A 14,350-nucleotide genomic window follows, 5' to 3' on the forward strand; every position below is an offset into this window, starting at 1 on the left:
TGCAGATGACCGTTATTTGGGTTGTTCAGGACCATAAAGGACTGCGAGACATCTCCGAGACCAAACCAAGCTTAGGGGAAGGGGTCACATGAAGTCCAATGAAATTCAATGGTACTAAATTGGAGGGAGAAACGTAAGCTATTCGTACACCTTACAGGGTTCTCAATTATCTGCATCAACTCAGGAAAGGGACCTGAGCATCTCTGCAGATAGCTCAATGGAGCCTCTGCTCAATGCACAGCGGCAATCAAAAAGCAAACAAGATGTTGGGAGGTATAAAGAAAGGGATGGAAAATAATTTGGAAGATATTATAATGTCATTATAGCAATCAGTAGAGCAGCGGGGTGCTGTGTGCAGGATACTGCAAAGCTGGAGGTGGTTCAGAGAATGGTACAGGGCTGGACAAACTCTATAAAGAGAAACGGAATTTGGGGGTTATCTTAGAAGGGAGATGAATAAAGGAGGGACACGGAAAGTCTATTGAATAATGAACAGTCTAGAGAAGGTACATTGGGAGCTTTGGTTCTCCTACACAAATAAAGGGACGGTAACTGTAATTTAAAGGTGGAACATTCAAAACCAATAAAAGCAAATACTTTTTCACTCAGTGCATAATTAGCTGTTGGAACTTGCTGCCACAGCATGGCATTGACACCAAGAACTGAACAAGAATCAAAGAGGGAGTGGCCATTTATATGGACACCTAGAATACCCAGGGTTACCATAGTTAATGCCAAGAAGGTTTTTGGGAGGGTATTAAACCTCCTGCTTCAGGACTTGGGCTGGTCGCTGCTAGCGATCCGGATGAGACCTTATGTAAGGGCAGATCACACCACATCATCATGCTGTGAGGTTCTTACATCATCTTCTGCCACTGTCAGATAGGATCCTAGGCTAGATGGACCTTGGGTCTGATCCAGTCTGGCAATGCCTGTGTTCTGATGGTGTAACTGAGACTTTCCAAACAGCCTAGGGGGTTTAGAAGCATGTCTCTCATTCTAGTTAACCAAGTGGCTTGTTGCGTTGTGGCACTGGGGCCTGGCATAAATCTTGCACCGAAGCAATATTGAATGTGTGGGAAGTCTTGAAAGTTCAGAAATCAACGTTTCAACAGAACCTCAGCACAACTCCATCCCCTGCTGTCATCTGTGGACAGCTCTCGGGATCTGGCTGTTGCTGCCCTTCGGCCTGGTGCAGCGAGACACCTCTAACCTGACCAGATAAGAGGTTGGTTTCAGTGCAGTAAACCTACCATTGGAACACGGGACACTGCTGATGCTGCGCTGTGTGGTTGCTTTAGGGAAACGAACCATTTACTGGGCATTGCAGATCCATCTGGAGCCGGAGTGCTTTCCTGGGTTGTTCACAATAACAGCCGCTGAGGGGTTTTCTCTACAGCGTTGGCAGCAGAGCCAGAGTTAGGAAAGTGAGGGTGCAGGTTTCAAGCTTACATGACTACTCTGGATTTCCAGTATGGATTTGTTCGGTGCTGCCTGTGGCCAATAGATGGCGCTGTTTCTTTTTGCAAGTTACAGCTGGAACTAGGCCCTATAATGATGTCCGCATTCAAAAGGCACTAACCCGTCTTCTCCTCCTGCTCTCTCCAGTTCCTCCATCCCCCCCGACGTGCCAGATCCATGGGAAACCCTACCTTGGGGGCAACGTCACCATGAGCTGCAAGTCATCCTTCAGCAAGCCCAGCCCCAAGTACAGCTGGCAGCGTACCGCCCCCAACACCCAGGTCTTCTTCGCACCAGCCCAAGGTAGGAATCCCCACCCTGAGTGCACCAGGATCGTGGCACTGACTGGGTATCAAGCAGAAAAGCCTGATGCTCTCACCAAGGGGTCTGAGTGGCTGGGGCAATGTGGGGAAAGGGAGGAGGATCATTCTCACCAGGCACTGGCTTCCCCGTGGCATTCACCGGGCTTGTGGCCAGTTTGGAGCAGGTCCATGGACCAGGTGTTCTGTGCTATCAAACAGCTGCACACTCGTGCCAGGCACCGGGGGTAACATTGCAGCATTAAACTACCCAGTGTGTTCTATCGTGTGTGCACCCGACTCCATTCCTACCCAGCTGGACCAGTCACCTGGGGGAATGTGCATGTGTTGGCTCTGCAGTTTAACGTCCCCACCACTTGGGGAGAACGCTATGTCCAGTCTGACTTCCCTCCCAGCTCTGAAACGGCTGGACCTCGCTGGGCTGAATCCTCAAAAATCCCCATTCGGGCAGAGCCCGAGCATGGAAAACGGCAGCCCAGGAGGTGACTGTTCTGAGCACACGGAGTCAGGGGATTTGCATGGGAACTTCACGGGCTGCCACATCCAGAGCTGCAGGGGGGTGGAGAAAAGGTCAAGGAGTCCTAACTTAGTAACAGATGGAATCTTTCAAACTCCCTTCTTTGATTTGATCCTCCCTTCTCTCTCTGCCTTGCTGGAAGTCACATGTGTTCCTTACAGGGACCCTGGTTCAGAAGGGTAGTGACTGTATAACAGAGGGGAAGGGTGGCATTGCGGTTAAGTCAAGGACTGGGAGGAGGGAGATCTGGGTTGAATTCCCAGCTCTGTCACCGACTCCCTGAGTGGCTGTGGGCAAGTCATTGAATGGGGCCGGTTTTGTTTAATATCTTTATTAATGATCTGGAGGATGGTGTGGACTGCACTCTCAGCAAGTTTGCAGATGACACTAAACTAGGAGGCGTGGTAGATACACTAGAGGGTAGGGATCGGATACAGAGGGACCTAGACAAATTAGAGGATTGGGCAGAAAAAAACCTGATGAGGTTCAACAAGGACAAGTGCAGAGTCCTGCACTTAGGACGGAAGAATCCCATGCACTGCTACAGACTAGGGACCGAATGGCTAGGTAGCAGTTCTGCTGAAAAGGACCTAGGGGTCACAGTGGACGAGAAGCTGGATATGAGTCAACAGTGTGCTCTTGTTGCCAAGAAGGCTAACGGCATTTTGGGCTGTATAAGTAGGGGCATTGCCAGCAGATCGAGGAACGTGATCGTTCCCCTTTATTCGACATTGGTGAGGCCTCATCTGGAATACTGTGTCCAGTTTTGGGCCCCACACTACAAGAAGGATGTGGAAAAATTGGAAAGAGTCCAGCGGAGGGCAACAAAAATGATTAGGGGTCTGGAGCACATGACTTATGAGGAGAGGCTGAGAGAACTGGGATTGTTTAGTCTCCAGAAGAGAAGAATGAGGGGGGATTTGATAGCAGCCTTCAACTACCTGAAGGGGGGTTCCAAAGAGGATGGAGCTCGGCTGTTCTCAGTGGTGGCAGATGACAGAACAAGGAGCAATGGTCTCAAGTTGCGGTGGGGGAGGTCCAGGTTGGATATCAGGAAAAACTATTTCACTAGGAGGGTGGTGAAACACTGGAATGCGTTACCTAGGGAGGTGGTGGAGTCTCCTTCCTTGGAGGTTTTTAAGGCCCGGCTTGACAAAGCCCTGGCTGGGATGATTTAGCTGGGAATTGGTCCTGCTTTGAGCAGGGGGTTGGACTACATGACCTCTTGAGGTCCCTTCCAACTCTGATATTCTATGATTCTATGATTCTATGAATGTCTCTGGCCTCAGCTCCCCACCCTTCCTTTCCCCCGCCCTTTGTCCTGTCTATGAAGCACTGGAATGGGTTACCTAGGGAGGTGGTGGGATCTCCTTCCTTAGAGGTTTTTAAGGTCAGGATTGACAAAGCCCTGGCTGGGATGATTTAGTTGGGGTTGGTCCTGCTTTGAGCAGGGGGTTGGACTTAATGACCTCCTGAGGTCCCTTCCAACCCTGATATTCCATGATTCTTTGTAGATTGTAAGCGCTACGATGAATATGTACGTATCCCACACCTAGCATGATGGGTCTCTGATCTTAGTTGACGCTGCGATGATACAGATCCTCCCAACACCGAGTGGGACTTTCAGGGGGAAGAGATGTCAGATGAGTGAATTTAGCATTTGAACTAGTCAGATTTCTGTCAAGCACGCAGCATAGCATAGCAGGCATTCCTTTTCCCCTGTCTGGGGATTTATGCAGACTGGATCTCTTGGTTAGTGGAGTTCTATTAGTCATGGTCACTTCTCCTAATTCGCATTGTCCCCCCTGCTCCTGATGTCTGCTCTTGTGTTTAATTAAATACCGGACGACTGTTTTATGAAGGGAAGAAGTCAGGAAATGTAAAAGGGCAGGTTCTCACAGCAACATGCCCTCCCCTGGTGGCGCACAGTCACCCACCTGGCGTGCAGCACCCACTTCGTCGCTCGTCAGGCTGTTACATACCATTGCCACGCTCGGTTCTCGGTATGCAGCGGCTTCCTTGACTTCCCTGCCTTTCTCTGAACTGAGTTCTTGATTGGCTCTAGAGCAGAGAGAGTCAGCCTTGGACGTTTAGTATTCCCAACCCCTACTAGGAAAGGTTTGGGGTTGTTGGATGCGGGGGTTAGCTTGGGCCTCTCTAACAAATTATTTTAATATGCTCATGGAAAGTTACAGGTACAGGTGTGACTCCTGAGTCAGGCTGGGAGGAGAATACAACGTGTGCACTCAATAGCTCGTTTCACCGAAGGATCTCCAAGTATTTCCATATCCATTACGCTAATACCTCTGTGAAGTGGGGCAGGTATTCTCCCCCTTTCATAGGGATGTTGCTGAACCTCCGAGAGGCGAAAGGACACCCCAGGGCCTCACTGTAGATGGCAAAGCTGCGAATAGACCTCAGGAGTCCTGACTCCCAGTCAGGTTCTTGAAGAATCACTGCCCTACATGGTGGTTGTAGGTGTGTCAGTCCCAGGATATTACAGAGACCAGGTGGGTGAGGTAATAGCTTTTATTGGACCAAGCGTGTGTCTCTCACCAACAGAAGTTGGTCCAGTAAAAGATATTCCCTCACCGACCTTGTCTCTCTACATAGTTTTAAGCACAGTAACAATTTTGGCAGGTAACATCATTCGTCACGACCCCTCGCGCGCATCAGTACGGGCTCATTGTCTCTGGCTCTCCCGCCACCACCAGCCTTACGCTAACCGCCTGGCCAAAGTTACGCTAATTATGCTCCTCTTGTTACGATGGAAGAGAGGGTTGGGGACGCTTTGCCTGACCTCCGGGATGAGTGTCATTCCCGTTGACAACAGAGCTGCTGACATTTCACAGCTGTCAGGAAATACACTCGTTCCTCCATTTTTACTAGTGTCCAGCTTTACAGCCACGGCACGTTAGCTGTTTCTCGGCTTTCCTTTTCCTTTACTACTTCCTGACTTGTAGCATCTCGGCCCTGTAGGTGAGGCCTGTCCTAGGACACTTCCCTGGGCCGCAGTATTCGCTGCCACTTGCTATCTCCAGTGCCTGCCCCCGGCTGGGCTCTAAGCCATGCTAAGAGGGCGGGTTGCTTTTCGGATCTCCCCCTCCCCACATGTCTGCTCACCTGCAAACAGCAGTGGAGGCTCAGCGGCCATACAGCAGACAGAGACTGCTTTGCAGGGGCGTTACACATGCCAGTGCTTAGTACAAACCATCAGGCTACCAGATTGGCGCACAGGGAACAAACGTCTGGAGCCAAATGCATCGCTAGCGTAACTCCCCTGGAGTCGGTGGGATTGTGCCTGGGGTGAGTTGGGCTACTGACGCCAAGGCTCTGCTGCGGGATGTTTCCTCTATTCCCAGCCTCTCGGGAAGAATAGCTGAACGGCTCGGATGGCTCCCAGAGACTCGTGGGTGATTAGATACAGCCCTGGGTATCTCATCCAGCGGGTCATCAGCCAGAGAACGTATCCTGCTTCCCATCAGGGTCTGCACCCCAGCATCACAGCATCACAGTGCGCGAGGGGTCATCACCCCGTCATCACAGCATTATTCATTATTACCGCAGTCCTGGGGGGCCCCCATCAGGCTCAGAGCCTGTGGCGCTAGGTGCTGTACGAACAGAGGATACCCAGGCACTGGTTTTTAATTTGTGAAGTGTGATGAGGGGAAGGGATATTGCCAAGGGGTGAGGAAGGTGTGAAATTTTCAGAAGTGCCTAAGTCACTCAGGGTCCGTCTGCCCTGCACAGGAAGCTGTGACTGCCGCGTGGGTTGGCATACCTGTGCCAGCTGTAATCTAGCTAGCACAAATAACCATGGTAGTGAAGGTACGGTGGCACAGGCTTCAGCATGGGCTAGTTGCCCCCATGCAAACCCACTCTGTGTATCTACTCGGGTCCATGCTGTTCTCCTTACTTGGGCTCGCTAGATTCAAGCGGACACGGGTGTGCCTGCCACATGACCGTCACACCTGAATTCGCGCTGTAGCCGTACCCTTAGGCTCTTTGCAAAGCTGTACCCTGTGTGTGTACATACCCTGTGGGCTGCTCTAGTCGGCAGAGCCCCAGTCAGCACAGGGCTGAGGAAACACGCAGGTGTAATCTCTTGCTGCCAGCACTACCTGTGGCGATTTCGCAATTGGTTTTATGTGGGTCCTTTTTTGTCCTCCCTCCCATCAGACCCCTTCCACTTTTCCTCTTTGAAATACATTAGTTACTATGGAAACAGTGTCACTGGTGTAAGTGTAGCTTAATAACGTGCTGAGTGCAGTAAAAAGCGAGGGGGGGTGGAGGGAGGGGTGTTCCTGGCTAGTCACCACTAGCCGGGCCTTTGCTGGTCCCTAAGGTTTCTGCATGGGGGAGTGTGGCACGGTCTGCCTTTGTGGGCTCCAGGATGGTTGGCGCTGTCCTGTCCCCTCTATGGACGCTGCTCAGACTCCCCTAGGTTTCTGATTGGCTAATCTCAGTGCTGTGTGGGGTTGTGCAATGAGATCTTAGGAACCTGTCTTCACTGCCGTCAGTGTAGACGGACCCAGTCTAGCTTTGATCCCGCTAGCTCAGGTGCCAATGACAGCAAAGCTGTGGCAGCACGGGCTAGCCACTCGAGTACATACCCAGCCTGCGCTGCCACCTGTGCTTTATGGTTCCCGAGCTAGCGAGATCAAAGCTAGCTCCGGTGTGTCTCCGTGTGCAGCAGTCACGCCTTTAATTGCAGTGTGGACATAGCGAGAGCTGAACAGCTGGAGGCTGCTGGTGGTAGGGCTCCGCTCTCATGGCCCTGGCTAGAGTCTGAGTTTAACCGTGGTGCCAAACCCATCTGGCTACTGCAGTCTGCGGCTTTAGGCACAAGCAAAAATCTAAATAAACCCTGCAGCTGCCACGTGTGTACAATAAACTTAATACAAAGCGTGCAAACCTAAGGAGGCCAACAGAAACGTATTACTGTGCCGCTCAGTTCACCCCCTGAGAAGTCACTATGCCACTGGAGTATTACTCCCCACCCCAGACTGATACCTCCTTTCTGCCCCTCCCGTCTTCCCCCCGAAAGCCTGGCAGAATAAATAGGCTTGATTGCAACTGCTAAAGGCCAGTAGGCTTGGGCTGTGTCAGACTGTAGTGAAGGGCCCTGGTTCAGTTTCCCTTGATGCTGGCAGGGAGGGGCTTGTCTTGGCAGCTGGCTCTGGTTACTGACTGGGGATGTTGCCTTCTCCGATGGTGCTCTGTACTGGAGCAGCTGGGAAGCCGAGGAGCACCCTGGGCGCAGCCATTTGCTGGAAGGTTTGTTCTGTGGGAATGGCTGTTCGCCAGGCCGGCACCTGCTGCTGCGGCCTGTTTCCGGCAGCAGCCAATATCTGCCACCCCGCAGCTCCTTTCCAAAGCTCTGGTGAGGGTTAAACTCTCCGCTGAGCCTGTGGTCCCCAGGGCAGTGTTCTGAGGCTCCCCCGCGGCTTACACCGAGACGGGTCACGTCAAACGGGCTGTCAGGAACGCGGGTGCCGCTTTGGGCTCGGCCGCAGTGACGGAAAGGTGACACGGGCTCTGCAAGTGCCGTGTCTTCTTATGCCAAGCTGGCAATGGGCAGGATTTGTGGAAGGAACACACACACACACACACACACACACACACACACACACACACACACACACACACACACACACACACACACACACACACACACCCCTACCCCTGCATGGTTTAGAGAACATCTCTCTTAAAAGAAGCCCCGTGGTGTGGGGAACATACGCAGCTGGACACTTTCACTGGTTTGCTATCCGGGCTACAAGCACCTGCAGCTGTGGGCAAAGTGGGCTAAACATCCCTTCTTCGCCGGGAAGGGACACAGCGCGCTCTTTGTTTCAACAATCCTTTCGAAAGGGGATTAAATTTCTGACCTTTCTTGCCACAAGCTCCGCCCCCACGGGCCTCCGTTCACATAGAAACACCTACACCTGTGATACAGGCGGCCTCTTTCTAACACCCTGAGCTCTGGGTCACAGAATACTGCAGTCATCAGAGATGCAACAGCACTGGGGATTAACCTTCAAACAGCGCCTCTTTGCCAAAGCATTCCTTTGCGATACAGCACAATGGCTGTGCACAGCGTGGTCCTCGCTGCTCTGTGAGGAGCAGGGCTCTGGAAGCAGGGGCAGAGATGTTTAGAGTTTACTCATTTAAAAGCTTTACATATTGTGCGGAGCCATAATAAATGGGGGTGGTTTTGGTCAGTGAACCAGAGCGTTGGGCATGCAAGCGGCAAATGGGGAGTTTATTTGATTGTGCTGTTCAATAATGTCGCTTTATGAAAATGGCTAGACTCCAATATAATACATTCACACACACATCCGAAGAAGTGGGCTGTAGTCCACGAAAGCTTATGCTCTAATAAATTTGTTAGTCTCTAAGGTGCCACAAGTCCTCCTGTTCTTCTCTTTACACCGTTTCAGTGTGAAACAGCGATGGTTGCCCTATACCCGTCACAGAATCACAAACGCAAAGCACTATAATGTTAAGCCACATAACAGTCCATCCCCTCTCCTCCTTCACCCACACGCATGCTCTACCACTGCGACAGCTACGGCACACCACATCGCGACCTTAACTCTGCCCCCTTAGAGATGCCGGCCTCCCAGCTGGTTGCTTTAATACATCTGCGCCCCTTGCACCCCATTGGCAGGTGGGATGAAATGTCATTGAGCGGTGATTTAGACTCTCTGGGTCTCTTGTTCTTCTTTATGAATTTTGCAGACCTCGCGAGAGGGACCCTGATGCTAACGAACCTCTCCAAGGAGATGTCTGGGACGTACGTCTGTACAGCAGCAAACGTAGCCGGCAGCTCCAAGTGCAACATCACCCTGGAGGTGAATTCATGTGAGTACGTTCCCTGAGCAGCAAGCTCGGCACTTCTGGAGCCCCGGTGGGGGGGAGCCATGGCCATTAGACCTGCCGTTAATGCTTGAAGTGACCTAGATCCTTGGAAGGGAGAGTTAGCCCCAGGAGGGGAGGAGCCTGGGAATGGCTGAGGGATTCCTGCCCGCTCCAAAGGGATGCGATTTACTTGTGACCTGGGAAATGTTGCTGCAGACCTGGAGTGCATGACCCATGCACAAGATTGGGGGATTATTAATAAGGCTAAGATTTTTTTCAGTTATTTTTAGTAAAAGTCATGAACAGGTCACAGTAATAAACAAAAATTCACGGAGGCCATGACTTGTCCTTTACTTTACTACAAATAACGGGGCAGAGCAGGGCTAGGTAGGGGAGAGGAATGGAATCCCCCGGGGGGGGAGAGACTGACAGGCCAAGCCCCCTGTCATGGTGGGGGGTGGGGGGGACGACACAGCCCTGACTCCAGTAACTGCAGCAGGGGGCACGCAGCCACGGGGGGCACGCAGCCCCTGCTCCAGAGCTGGCCCAGCTGCAGGACAGAGTGCACAGCCCCCACTGCAGCCCCTGCCAAGCCGTGGCCATGGGGGTGGGGGAGAGGCAATGGCCCTTGGAAGCTGCACACTGCAGCCCCAGGCGAAAGCCGCAGGACTGGGGCACATGGCCCCGCCCTGCCGGGGACGCTGCGGGGCTGGGGCGCACCGCCCGGCTGCAGCCACTGGTGGAAGCTGCGGGGCTGGGGCTGCAGGGTCCTGGTTCCACCCGCCCCCGTTGCAGGGCAGGGGCGCACAGTCCCGTCTCCTCCTCCTCAGTAGCGTAGCTAGGTGGGGACTGGGCCGCGGCCGCTCCCCCACTGAGCACAAATGGCACCTTGTCAATTTCTTGGTCCCTTTTTAATTTTTACTCACCCGGAGGGAACAGGGGGAGCGATTCAAAAAAAAAAAAAAAAAAAAAAAAAAAAGCCACCCGCTGCGGCACTTTTATTCACCCGGCGGCGCTCCGGGTCTTCGACAGCGGGACCTTCACTCACTCCGCGGGTCTTCGGCGGCGGGACCTTCACTCACTCTGCGGGTCTTTGGCGACGGGTCCTTCAGTGCCACTGAAGACACCTGGAGCAAGTGAAGGGCCCGCCGCCGAAGACCCAGAGCGCTGCCAGATGAGTAAAAGCGCCGCAGCAGGTTGATGCCTTTTTATTTATTTATTTATTTATTTATTTATGATCGCTCCCCCTGTTCCCTCCACCTGGCTATGCCACTGCTCCTCCTGAAGCCCTAGAAGCCACAGAGGTCCAGTAAAGTCACGGAATCCGTGACCTCCAGGACTAAATCGTAGCCTTAATGAACACTGTTACCGCCAGCAGCACGCTGCACAGATGGCAGCAAAGGCGAACAGGACCCTGGAGGACCTCAAAGAAGGGGATTTCTGTACCAGGGGGCGGCTCCACTCCTGAATCAATGGGCTGTCCCCACCACTTCTCCTTCCCCCATTCCAAGACACGTGGGAGAAGCCCAGCTTTGCTGTGCAGAAGCCAGCCCCTCTCACACTGACTTGGGTGCTGCATTGCTCTGGCCCTGGCGTTTCTCTTTCTAGACTCTCTCTCTGTCTCGTTCTCTGTAGCGCTCAGTGCAGCCGTGATCGCTGGAGCTGTGGTGGGGTCCCTCATTGGAGTCGGCTTAATTATCTTGTTTGTTCTCCAAATGTTCGTCTATCGAAAGAAAAAGAAAGACACGCAGGAGGAACTGGCCAACGAGATCAAGTGAGAAACCCCACATTGCTTGGCAAAAGCCCATGTGAAACATCCCAGACACGGTCCCTCTGTGGCCCCTTGACAGCTGGTCACAGAGCTGCCTGCTCAGACCCACCTGCTGGAAGGGAAGATGAGTGTTAACTGCCGGAAAGGCATCACGGGCACAAAACCGCCATTTGCTTTGAGGCTGGGGATGCTGTTACAGGGTTGCCAACTCTCAGGACCCTGTGCTATTTGGTGTTTGTAATAAAGCCCCAGCTCCCAGAGTCATGCAATTATTATGACTCTCAGCTTTCATGTAAAAAACATTTCTAGCCCTCTGGAATGAGGAGAAATGCTTGAAAACAGACACCTAAAGGTTAAAAAACAGAATAATTTAAAAAAAAAAACCCCAGTTTTATTTTAATTTTTTAAATCTCATCCTGTGAGGTCTGGTTATTTCAATGCTTAGGGTTGCAACAAGTTCCCAGTGCAACGCTGTGGTCAAAAGAGCAAATGCACTTCTGGGAATCTTGAGTTAAGAGCAGAGAGGTTATTTGACCTCTGTATTTGGCACTGGTGTGACAGCTGCTGGAATCCTGTGTCCAGTTCTGGTGTCCACAGGTTGTGGTGTTTAGATGCTGCATGTGATTATTAGAACTGGGAGCACTGGCTGTTGGGAGTCTGAAAGGACAGGAAACAGGAAGGAGCGGGGAGGAGTTGAGGAGGCTGGGAGAGTTACAGAGTGTGCAGTTACAGCTTGGTAAAGAGATTTGCACTGTAAATGAAGTTCTGTTGAAGTTTGTTAATACCTTGCCTGGTGGATACAACACAGGTCAAGAAAGATGTTGATACATTGGAGATGGCTGAGAGAAGAGCCAAAAGAATACCTATCTCATAGAACTGGAAGGGGACCCTGAAAGGTCACTGAGTCCAGCCCCCTGCCTTCACTAGCAGGACCAAGTACTGATTTTGCCCCAGATCCCTAAGTGGCCCCCTCAAGGATTGAACTCAAAACCGTGGGTTTAGCAGGCCAATGCTCAAACCACTGAGCTATTCCTCCCCCCTGAATGATTAAAGGATGCCTTATAGTGATAGACTCCAGGAGCTCCATCTATTTAGCCTAACAAAGATGATTAAGGGGTGACTTGATTACAGTCTAGAAGTACCTACAAAGGGAACAAATATTTAATAATGGGCTCCTCTATCTAGCAAAGAAGCTAGACAAATTTCAGATTGGAAATAAGGTGTAAATTTTTAACAATGAGGGTAATTAACCATTGGAACAATTTTCCAAGGGTCGTGGTGGAGTCTCCATCACTGACAATTTTAAATCAAGATGGGATGTTTTTCTATAAACTCTGCTCTAGGAATTATTTTGGGGCAGGTCTCTGGCCTGCGCTATCCAGCAGGTCAGACTAGATGATCACAAAGGTCCCTTCTGGCCTTGGAATCTATGAATACTGCTAGTAGATCTGCCCGTCATTAAGGTTACCTGACACTTTCCATTATAAGACCCTGTTTTCCGTTGCATGTAACTATGGGAAACTTTAACCATGTAGGCTGAAATTTTCTAGGACAGGTGTTTGCCTCAGACTTAATTGTGTTCCAACAAAATAATTCAGCCATTTCTGAGAATGAGATTAGGGAAAAATACATTGTTTTGGCCATGTTAAAAAAAAATTCTTACAACCTTTCAGTTAAAAAGCTCCAGTGCCTCCATGCTTTAGCGCAGGGGTTTGAAATTTGGCTTGGGGGTCACTGTGGTGTCAAGGATGTGCCTTTTGCTGTTCCTATGAAAATTTACCCAAATTTGGCCAACTGATGAGCTTTTGAAAAACCTCACTTTGCACATGCTTAGTAAAGTTCTTAGTTAGGGTTACCATCCGTCCGGGTTTCCCCGGACATGTCTGGCTTTTTCAGCTTTAAATGGCCGTCCAAGGAGGATTTCTAATAAAGTAGAAATGTCCAGGATTTCCCCCTTCCCCTCATGCAAAGTGCAGGGCACAGAGGCTGCAGGGGCAGGGGGGTGCAGGGGCTGCAGGGCGAGGAGGAGCAGGACAGGCAGGGGCATAGAGGCTGCAGGGGCAGGGGGGCGCAGGGGGCACAGAGGCTGCAGGGGCGGGGCGCTGCAGGGGCTGCAGGGCGAGTGGGGAGCAGGGAAGCACTTAGCAACCCCCAACCAAGATCAGAGCGGGAGGGAGGAGGGGGAATGTGGGGTGCTCGGAGGAGGGGGCAGAGTTGGGGCAGGGACTTTGGGGAAGGGGTTGGAATGGGGGCGGGGCCGGGGCCCCGAGGAGTGTCCTCTTTTTTAAATGTTTGAATACAGTAACCCTATCTTAGTTTACCAGCTAATGTCACCGAAGATTCCATCCGCACTGAACATGCTCCATTCCCTCACAGTTCTCACGTGTGAGCACATTTCACGTGCACCGTCCCACATGCACAGAGCAACCGAGCATGCTCCATCCTGGGGCCGCAGGGGCTGAGCAAGGTTTTCTTTGCAATTGCCCCTTCCTGCTCCTAGGGCCTGCAGCAATTTGGGCACAGGAGCTGAGAGCAGACGGCCTGTCTCCCCTGTGCAATCAGTCCCATCCTCCCTCACTGGCACCCAAGCAGCAAGAAAGAAAGGGAGGAACCAGCTTGACTGGAGTGCTGGGCGGGGGCAGGGGGAAGATATGGGGAGAGGAAAGTTGGAGGAGCCATGAGTAGAAGAGGGGCAAGAGCCCAGAGTGGGGCGGAAGCAGAGGGATTCAGGAGACAATGCAGGGCAATAGAGGGAGAGGGGCACAGACTGGGTGGGGGTAGCTGGGTCTGTAACCACTAGGGAACACTCCCTCCAGAGCTTGGAATTGAACCCGAGAGTCCTGAGTGTCTACATTCCTCTGCTGCCCGAAAATAGCTGGGAAACCTGCTAGCAAAGTCTCTTTCATCGCTCTCTGGTGCTTGCTCTACATAGAGGATAACAGCCAACTACTGCTACCAGTTGCTCTGTGAGCTGGGGTGGTAGAGGTCTGTGCCATGGATCTAAAGGTTAACTTTTAGGTTGCACGGGCAGCCTTCAGTCGAAAATTTCCCAACTTTGAATGCTTTGACTTTACAATCTTAATGTCCCTTTGATGGTTTTTAATGTAATTTGTTATCAGAACCAAATATTCAGAGTCCAACCCCCCAGCAGTCCAGTTTGCAGGCAGCCTGTGCTCAGGATCACTGGACCCAATGCTTGCCAGTCATTTGTCATCTGCTTGTAGGTCCCCCGTTGGTGGAATGGCCCAATTGGAGCGTTTTCTGGGAGGCGTGTTGGTACTTCAAGTCTCGGGTCTAGTTTCCAGTAATGCTCGGCTCCTTCCATGATTAGGAATGAGGCCAGCAGGGAATGTGAATACACGGAGACCCTGCCCGCCGTCGCTGGCTCCCGGCACTGACTCCGTCTCTGCTTTCCCT

The 14,350-nt window shown here is 51.8% G+C and overlaps 1 protein-coding gene across 1 annotated transcript in view; it reads left to right on the forward strand.

Annotated features, from left to right (window-relative positions):
- Window positions 1–14,350, forward strand: part of ESAM (endothelial cell adhesion molecule) — a 92,471-nt gene that overhangs the window by 75,441 nt on the left and 2,680 nt on the right. Inside the window, exons 4-6 of the mRNA XM_008171090.4 lie at window positions 1,609–1,764; window positions 9,043–9,165; window positions 10,798–10,936. Coding sequence (XP_008169312.2) covers window positions 1,609–1,764; window positions 9,043–9,165; window positions 10,798–10,936 — 418 coding nt within the window. The remainder of the gene's footprint in view (window positions 1–1,608; window positions 1,765–9,042; window positions 9,166–10,797; window positions 10,937–14,350) is intronic.

Source organism: Chrysemys picta, chromosome 16, assembly GCF_011386835.1.
Source record: "Chrysemys picta bellii isolate R12L10 chromosome 16, ASM1138683v2, whole genome shotgun sequence".
Lineage (NCBI taxonomy): Eukaryota > Metazoa > Chordata > Testudines > Emydidae > Chrysemys > Chrysemys picta.